Source organism: Perissodus microlepis, chromosome 18 (assembly GCF_051167445.1).
Source record: "Perissodus microlepis isolate ML-2025 ecotype Zambia chromosome 18, ASM5116744v1, whole genome shotgun sequence".
In the NCBI taxonomy this organism is placed as follows: domain Eukaryota; kingdom Metazoa; phylum Chordata; class Actinopteri; order Cichliformes; family Cichlidae; genus Perissodus; species Perissodus microlepis.
The window spans coordinates 11,242,882-11,252,544 of record NC_140478.1 but is presented as its reverse complement, the minus strand read 5'-3'; the positions used below and the strand labels follow the sequence as shown (position 1 = coordinate 11,252,544).

Below are 9,663 nucleotides of genomic sequence, written 5' to 3'. Positions count from 1 at the left end.
GGTGATGTAACAGTGTGGTGGATATCTTTTTGCATAGCAGTTGATCGTTTAAACATCACAGCCTACCTGAGTATTGTTGCTAACCATGTCCAAGGATAAAAATAACACAAAAACATATGTCAAATGTTAAAAATCGTATTTTATTAAAAAATGATATGCTCATTTTGAATTTGATGCCATGTTTTTCACAAAGTTGGTACAGGGGCTCCTTTCCCACTGTGCTTCCACTTCTTTTAAACATTACTCTGTTGCTGTGGTTTTGAAGTGAGATCAGTGGCTGATTTGTCGCACCTCAGTGAGAAGACTTACTGCAGCATTACATAACCCACAGAGGCACGCTCTTCATCACCAGCCATATGTCCCAGAGACCGGACTTACTTTTTTCTCTGTACTTATACCCACACTGTCTCATATATTTATTAGTTGTTTTGTTGGTCATAAACTGAGCACTGTCAGCATATTGTACATGCAAAAGAAACTAAAGACTTTTAAATGTGATGTTCCTGTTTAAATTCCTGGAAAGGTCATTCTCCAAAAGCCCACTGAGGACAGGAGGGGGCGGAATAGATGCTGTGATGCCTTTCATATACATCAGTGATACATCATCAGTATTCACAATCTGTGAACTGCTCAGGCGTAGTGCATGGTGTGGGAGGGGAAAAAAATGGAGGCGATTTAATGTGCTGGCAGGTTTGTTTATATTTATTGATATCTGCCATTATCAGACACGTGTATGTCTGCGTTGCACCTCCCCGGAGTTCCACCTCTGTTATCTCACTCAAATAATACAGATGTGGGTGTGTTACAACACATGATAAACGATTATTATCCAGATTACTGAGGTGATGGTGACATTTTAGTGAGATGGCTATGGTTCAGACAGGATTTTAAAAAGAAAAAGGAAAAACAACCCTTTCATTCACTCTATATATTTCAAGTTAGCTTGTTTTTGCCTTTTATTTTTAAAGCAACCCCGTATATATGAGTTTATGGTGGTGTGGTGTTTAACCCACTACCTTCAGGAAGGAGTGCTAAAATCCACCAGCTAGTCTACCAGAGTTTAAATGTTCTCCATTGCACAGGAAAGGCTAATTGGTGATTTTCAAAGTGAGTGTAGGTGTGAATGGTTGTCTCTCTGTGTTAGCTCGGCAATAGACCGCCAACCTGTGGAGGATGTACCCCATCTTTCACCCTGTGACAGCTGCAACCACCCCCACAACCCTGAGCTGGATAGGTGCAAGAAAATGAATGGATGGAATTATTACCAATAGCGGCAAAGCATAAAAATACACTTCACAGACATAAAGGGAATGATTCAGGCCCGCTTGTTTATTTTCCTTTTCCATGTTTCTCAGGTCGATATCCACAGCCTGCGTGTGAAACTCTGCTCATGCATTATTCTTAGTCAAACCTCCAGTGATGCAACACTAAGCAAAACATATTGAATGACGTTACATAGCACGGGTTTTACAGTGGGGAAATGAACATCCAGTAAAATGGCTCCTGGTTTAAAAAAACAACTAAATAAATAAAAAGCTAATTAACTCTACTGACAAACAAAGCACGAGATGTAGCAAATTCTAAAACTACAGGTAATGATATTAAAAAGCAGGCACTGACACAGAATATTGGAAAGCTAAGGCACCGAGCTCAAAGACAGTCTGACTGATCAGTGGTGGGGAGCTGGATGAACACCTACCGCGGTATCGGTTGGCTGAATAGGAGCAGGTGAGTGGAGAGGAGAGGCAGATCAGGTGACACTACAGACAAGAAAGGACAGGCATGTGGGAGTGGTAGTGACTGACATGACAACAGTTAGCGCATGGAAAAATTACCCTAGTGACTGAATGAAAACCCCAGGATGTGACAGCTTGGCTCATTTTAAATTCTTGACCAGCTTTGCTAAACTGAAAGAATCCCCCGGCTCACTTGATTACCGGTAAACAATAAAATAAAGAAAAAAGAATCAGTAGAAAATCTGGTATCTGTAGTGGTTTTATACATTTGTTATATGTCATCCAATCAACAGGGAACCTCACATCTGACACTGAAAACCACAACGCTACATGACTATATGTTAAATGTTGTGTATGTATGGGTGTGTATTAAAGGTTTATTTTAGGTTGTTTACATGGAGCTTTCAGTAGCAGACTGTCGTAAAAAAAGGCAGACCCTGGTCTAATCTTAAAAGGCAGCGTGTAACTGAGGCTTCAGAGTAAGAGGGGGGGCATTGTCCATGTTAATCTAGGTCAGAGGGCCAAGACCAGGAAGCTGTAACTGGAGAATGATTTGAGATTACCGGGGATGAGTCCAGTAGCTGATGCCTGTCCAGGGATTATCTGAGAGCATGGGTGAATATCGCTGAGTGGCAGCACTGGCTCACATAAACTTTCCCTGGCCTGTGGTGGCTCCTCTCACATAACCACGGTCCTGTTTCAGTGCCCTCCGTTTATGAAGCTCAGCTGCAGGAACTACGAGAAGAGGAGGTGCTGAACACGTGCTGGAAATATAAAGAGGTTGGCACACAACCACATGTCACTGTGGTCAAAGACTGTTTGGAAGTCATGTGAAAATGATAAACACACACTCAGAAGCAGGAGTGAACCTGGAGGCTCTTTATCGCCCCCTGCAGGACACCTGAAGTAAGCCAGCTTGACTTTTCCGTTTATCTGTATCACCTCGCAAAATCCTTGCTCTGCTGTACACAGTGATGATGATGATGATGCAAAAACATTTAAAAAAGAAAAAAAAAACAAACCAAAAACCAGTCATGAACCTCAGGTAGTTTTTTTTTTTAAAGTCTTCTTTATATTGTTTGTCAATCAAAAGATGAAAACAGACATGGCAGCCGTGTTGTCTTTATGTTCAATCAGAAAAACCTGCAAAACAAGGCGAACTCTAGAGAAGGCACACAAGACAGAGTGGTTAACTACAGTATGTCCTCAGATGGTAAGGGAGCATCCATTCACCTGGATATACAAATACAGACAGTGACAGCACATCCAGGAAGAAGCTGAGGCTCTTTCCCATCATAACAAAGTATGCCTTTTTAAAATACTTGTAATTTTCATCGTTTCCCTTACACGATTAAAAAAAAATAAACCCCATCAGAGCCCAAATAAAGCCAATTTATCAAGTAAAGCCTTTTAAACGTACTGTAATGCTGCAGCTGGTTATGTTAGCTTGGCATAAAAATCAATGAGAAACAGTCTGGCTTTGACTGGGAATGCTCTTCTGAAGCTCCTGAATTAATACATAATTTCCCCACTTGTAAAAAAAAAAAAAAAAAATGGAAACGTTTGGGCTCATAGTGGAGTTAGGTGACACCCAATACAGCAGGGGAACTTCCTCATGTCCACTCTTCATGCTTTAGTTCAGGGGTGCCCAATCCTAGTCCTCGAGAGCTACTGTCCTGCAGTTTTTAGATGCATCCCTAATGGTTTGATTACCTCTTCAGCATGCCATCAAGTTTGGCAAAGGCCTGATAACAAGCCATTCATTTGATTCAGGTGTGTCAAAACAAGGATGCATCTAAAACCTGCAGGACGGTAGCTCTCGAGGACTGGGATTGGACACCCCTGCTTTAGTTGCTAAAAGTTTTAAATTTACTGGTACAAAAGTCGCATTGAAAACAAGGAAAAGCACATTTCCCCAAACGGATTTTAGCAGCCTCCTGTGTTTAAATGCTTCTACGTGACAAAAATAAAACCAACAACACGTCCAGACTTCTGTAACCTATCTGCCAGGAAATGCAATGGATTTAAAAAGTTGTAAATATTTACAGAAGCAGCAAGTTCACCTCACTTCAATAAAATAAGGTGTAAACGTTTCCTCCGTTACCCTCCATAGGAAAAGCTGCACATTTACAAGAGTCACACACTTAGTACAGTATAAAACATACACGCCTGCCCCGGGAAACAGTCCGCGTTCACAGGACTTTTACTCATAAAAACCTCAAAAGGCTCCATTCAAGTCCAGCAACACAGCAACGTTTCTTACAGTACCGTCTCTTTAAGTTAGTAGTGGTGATGAGGCGTGAGGCATGTCGTTTCACCGTCAAACGTCTTTACGTACAAACCAAAAACGTAATAAAGAGATAAAATACAACCAAACACAACCAAACAGTACAGAGCCAATGAGAATCTTCTGGATAGAAGAACAGTGAATCCAATCAGGAGTGGAGGGATGATCAGCTGTTGGCCGGTCGCCTTTAAGACGCGAGCCGGGAGAGACCCTCGGCATGGACGACCTTTGGCGTTGAAGTGAAAGGGAGTGGAGCAGCTGCCGGTAGCGATAGCAACCTGCCGATTGAAACGCGAGCTCCTCGTCCAGCTGGCCGGCACAGCCGCGAGTAGCAACTGCTGCCAGTCCGGTCGCTGCGTCACAGCCGGATTGCTTCTCCAGCTCTGCATCATGCTCTCAAACGAGGCACACGGTCAGCGGTAGTCCTCAAGTCTCACCTCACTCCCACTTCTGTTTGTCTCAAGAGCGCACGACTGAGCATGGACGAAGTGTTCCGTCCTCCTCCAAAGCACTCTGCTCTCTTCTCTAGTTTTTGGGGTAGATTTTTTCATAGAAGAAATTTTGGGCCAGCAGGTAGAGTTCCCCGTCCTTTTCCCGGACAGCATGCGCCCTGACGAACTGGAACTGCTCCAGGGCAAATTCATAGAAGTCGTTCTCCATCTTCCAGATGGTGGACTGCTGCAGCTTGGCAATCGACTCCTTTGTGGGCGGCTTCTTCTCGCTGGTCTTCCTTAGGTGGGATTTCTTACCTGTGATGCGAGTGGGAGGAACAACATGGGATTAAAGGACATGAACTCAATCATTCAGTACTTAGTACATAAGCGGCCTGTTATATTTACTGGTAATGCATTTAAGTGTTACTTTTGTTAATTTTGCAGAAGCGATTGTTGCAGTTCTTTTGTTAATCCACTGGCATTAACAACAAGCAGCTTCAATCAGAACGACACCTTTTCTTTTTTTCGAGATCCTTGAACAGTTGCCATTTTCACATGAAACAGCAGCAGCTTCTTTTCTGTTTAGGTGCGTGGCCTTCATTAAAGTGACTTCCTGCTGCTTCGTGTCAAAATGTCTGCCGTGACAACAGCAACATTAAAGCATACTTAGTGTGAGCTTTTTCTAATATAAACTACACAACCGACAACAACAAAATCCTACATAACACAGCTGTTTATTGGACATACAAATAGCAAACACTAAACATGTGTGTGTCTGTGTGTGTGGGGGGGGAGGCTGTCTTAAAGGGCCAGTTCACCTAAAAATAGGACTTTTATTCATTTAGATTGTGCTGGTGTGTGACGCACAGTTATTTAAGCCTTTTCTTCAGAAATGTAAAAATAAAATACATAAGTGTTTTTATCATTCATCATCACCCACACATGACCATGACTGATCAAGATGGATCAGACTCAGCAGATTTTATAGCCAGTATCTCCAAAACAAGGCAACTTGCACCAAAATGACACTATATTGCCAAAAGTATATGCTCGTCTGCCGTCACAAGCACTTGCGTAAGATCCCAATTTAATCCATTGGCTTTAATATGATAAACCCATTCCACAAAGCTCTCTACATACAGTTCTTGAGCTAATCTGAAGCCCACATGAAGTTTGAAGATCTGTAGCATTGACTCTACAGAAAGTTGGCCACCTCTGCACATTATACATCACAGTATCTTTTATACGGCTGTGGCCATGAAAGTGATTGGAACACCTGAATTAGATGATTTGGATGGGTGAATGAATACTTCTGGCAATATAGTGTATCTAAAAGGAATAAATAGCCCTACAATAAAGATGAATAATAGATAAATATGACTTTGCAGTTAACTGTCCATTTAACTCTGGAAACAGGCCACTAAATAGTGTCAAGTTTATTTGCTCTGTATTAAAAAAACCAAACAAACCCAAAACAAAAACCACGCACTGTGAAATAAGTAGTTCTTTAATTAACTGTTAATTGCCTGACACTTGACTAGGCACAGTGACTGTGCATCATCACTGTGCAGTAGTCAGAGAAATAAAAAACATACATACACACACATATATTCTTTACACTGTGTGGCAGGAGCAGCACCTGTTTTGTACAGCTCAGTGGCTCCTTTGAAGAAGCGTGGCAGCGCGGCCTCCAGCATCATGACAAAATCTTCCAGCTCTTCTGTTACACCGACCAACATGTACTCATTCACCAGGTTGTACTTTGCCTGCTCCAGAGCCCACTGACTGCCCACGTTCCTACACACAAAAAAAGAAAAAAAAGTCATGTTTTTCTTTTCGATGTAGATATTTTCTCTTTATTCTCAGGGAGTCGCTGCTCTGCTGGATGGGAAAAAAATCCCACACAGCTTGGAAAAACTGAGCAGAAATGGAGGGGAAGAATGATGTAAGGCCTGACACGGAGGAAGAGGAGGTGATGGAGAGAAGAGCAGCAGAGAGGAGCTGAAAGACAGACAGGATGAACGATTAGGTGAGCCGTGAGTCCGGAGAGGGTTGAGACAACAGGAGAGCGGAGCAAAAGGAAAAAAAATAAAAAGCTTGGTAGTGAAAATAAAATAAGGATTGTTTAAACCTATAAAGTAAATTGTTGGCAAGGCCTTCTTAAACACATCAATCTATGACTGGCTGCACTGACCTCACCTTTTTGTCTTCACTATTTATTTAATGTTTCCAAGGGCCTTTCCATTACTTTAATATACTGCTCTCTAAATCCCAGACACTCAGACCTTCAGTCAGCAAGAGGGTAGATGGTTAAAAGATGGAAAGCAGAGTTGGCAAAGGATTAGTCAGGGTGAGAGGGATGAGTAGGGTCAGCGAGAGACTGATAAAAAAGGAAGAAAACACAATGTAGAGAGAACGGCTCAAGGCAGTGAGAGGGCTACTGGAGACCTTGAGGAGAGAGTGTAGCAAAGCAGAGAATGACTGAATGTGGTGCTCTATTGAACAAAACTGATACATCACGTCTTTTTTAACAATTTCATCTGCATGCACCGAGGAAAAGACGAGGTCAGTGACTTTGCTTGTTTGTGTTGCTGACAACAAACCCAGAGAAAAATATCTCACCGCTGCATTTATTCCTACCCTAACAGTGGTGTTAAATCTGAACCCAACCAAGCATATTTAACTTTTGATACTGTGCAAATGTCTCGAGCCAGTCCTGATTTATTCCTATTTTGCTCCCAAGGAGCCAGACTTATAATGCAGTTTTTTTTTTTTTTTAAAGTGCTCTTGAGCAATGGTTCTCCGGGCTTTCAGAAGTTTTTCTTCAGACATCGGCTGCTTTTTCGCTCATTTTCAGTCAAGTTCTTGTACCTGACTGTTTTAGGAGGAACCGGTTTTCTTTCGGAGGCCAAGGACCAGACCCAGGACACGCTGGAGGGATTATGTCTGTCAGCTGCCCTGGGAACGCCTTGGTGTTCCACCGGACAAGCTAGAGGAGGTGGCCACGGAGAGCGAGGTCTGGGCTTTTCTGCTAAGACTGCTGCCCCGCGACCCGACCCCAGCGAAAGAAGATGGATAGATGGTTTAATAGTCTGTCTTTAACCACTCTTTTATGAAAACACTATATCTGCCCTGTCAACCAATTTCTGCAGTTGAATCCGTAGAAAATGCTGAAGATAACACAGTTAAACTGGCATAAAACAGTACTTTTGCACCAACAAGGTGATTCCCAAAAGAACTATTAGCCAAAAACTCAGCATGGTGTTTTTGGCTAATACACCCCCCCCAAAAAAAACAAAAAAACTGGACATTGGAGGATAAAAGAAATGGCAAGTTTAAAAAAAAAAACAACCTCCCTGTGACTGATGAACAGTATCTGAAAAGTTATGTGTTAAGAAACAGTTAAACACCCAGCACAGGCCTGACACAGGACCTGCAACATTAGTTGATCCATCCACTGATTACCAACAGCAATGATGCTACATGAAAGCCTGACATGACTTTGGGATACTTTGCTCTCTGCTGTAGTTTTTTCAGGTCTGCTACTTCTTCTTTTGTTCTCATCTTGTCTGCTTTGCTCATTTTTAAAAAAAAAAAAAAATTTAAACACACAATGCACACCCCGAAGAAAACAAAACAGTAGTGTATTGATTTATAGCTACACTATTATAGCTACACATAAGCTGTATCGTTAAGCCTGTTCATTCCTGTTTTTGGTTGCAATATAACCAGATCTCTTCTGTCAACATGCAAATGTCTAAAAAAAGGACACATGTTTGATAATCTCAGACTCAGTGTGGTCTGAATGCGACACAGCAGGAGCAGCAGGTGTTTGAATTCTCACCAGCATTCGGAGTAGTGACCACAGAAAAAGGGAATCTGGAGCCAGAGCTTCTCGGGAGCGCAGTCCGAGCCACCAGCTGATACACATTCATCGAACGTCTGAAACACAGAACATGAAAAACACCAAGAAAGTAGACGAAAAGATAAGTGTTCCTTCATATTAGTCCTTCATATCCCTTAATGCACTTAGAAACAAAAGAAAGACGACAACATTCCGAAGTGGCTTTATGCACAAATATAATCCTGAAGCTACACCGAGCCTTTAAAAGTTACTTTAAGTGGTTATTTTCCACAGTTTAGTCAGAACTTCAATTCTCCAGTAATTTTTTCTTCTAGTTCAAAAGAAAAAACAAAACACACATTTGGGAGAAATGAAACAGAGGGAATTTTGTTTTAACTGGAATTACCACCTCACAGTGGTATGCTAGTTAAGTAGCTGGTAACAACCCAGTCTGGTCACATTTTATGTCACCACTTTATCGGATTTTCCCGTTAGAGGCATTTGTGTGAAATTTAGCGATAATTAAACTGCGAATTCTCAACTTCTGAGGTGACACTGATCTTGACTACTAACTTTTAATGAGCTCATCCTTGAGTCCAAATGAACATTTGTGCCAGATGTAATTCGGGTTTTTTTTGCTAGCATTCCTGATGTTTTTCCATTTACAACCACGGGATTCAACCACGGACACCCCAAAAACACTCAATGCCTTGATGACTGTCGGCAGCACAGAGGCCTCAAAATGCTGAGCTCTGGAAGATAAACGCTCGGTTTGATCACTCAAGCCAAATATTAAGTGAGATTTCATCCACAGATCCCTGTTATTTAAATGAAAATGAATCCATTCTTTAAATAAAAGAATAAAGCTGTTTTACCTTCTTGTCTCCTTGTTTTCTGCGTCTCAAGCCGGGCCTGTAGTCGTCCCCGAAACGTAAAAAGTAATAATAGGACACCAGCCTTTCAATTGGGTCCCTAATCACATTTATGTAGATGGGCTTCTTCTTCACTCCGAACCTGAGGAGAATTACTCGTTTCAGAAAACTCACCAGGTCAAAATGCATGAAACAGAATTTTTGTTTTTATGCAATTTTGTTTTCTTAAACATTCAAATAGCTACAATTTGCTTTTCACTCTGAGAGTGAACAGCTTTAAGTGACCACAAGGTGGAGTCAGCTGATCAAAGCCACAGCAGGGTGGATTAACTGGTTACAGGGCTGTGGAGAAAAAAAAAAAAACAAACACTATGTGAAATGAAGGTTTCTTTACTTGGTGAAATCCAGGAAGGAGACGTGTCCGTGGTAGAAAGCCGGCTTCATTTCCCTCCATTCAGTCACATTCTTTACAAACCGCACCTGAACAAAC

At 41.8% G+C, this 9,663-nt stretch overlaps 1 protein-coding gene across 1 annotated transcript in view; it reads right to left on the bottom strand.

Annotated features, from left to right (window-relative positions):
- Nucleotides 1-119: 119 nt before the first annotated feature.
- hs2st1a (heparan sulfate 2-O-sulfotransferase 1a) overlaps nucleotides 120-9,663 on the bottom strand; it is a 32,417-nt gene continuing 22,873 nt past the window's right edge. The window contains exons 3-7 of the mRNA XM_084911906.1: nucleotides 9,568-9,653; nucleotides 9,177-9,315; nucleotides 8,302-8,399; nucleotides 6,097-6,254; nucleotides 120-4,772 (exon numbers count right to left, since the gene is read on the bottom strand). Coding sequence (XP_084768032.1) covers nucleotides 4,549-4,772; nucleotides 6,097-6,254; nucleotides 8,302-8,399; nucleotides 9,177-9,315; nucleotides 9,568-9,653 — 705 coding nt within the window. The 3' untranslated portion in view covers nucleotides 120-4,548. The remainder of the gene's footprint in view (nucleotides 4,773-6,096; nucleotides 6,255-8,301; nucleotides 8,400-9,176; nucleotides 9,316-9,567; nucleotides 9,654-9,663) is intronic.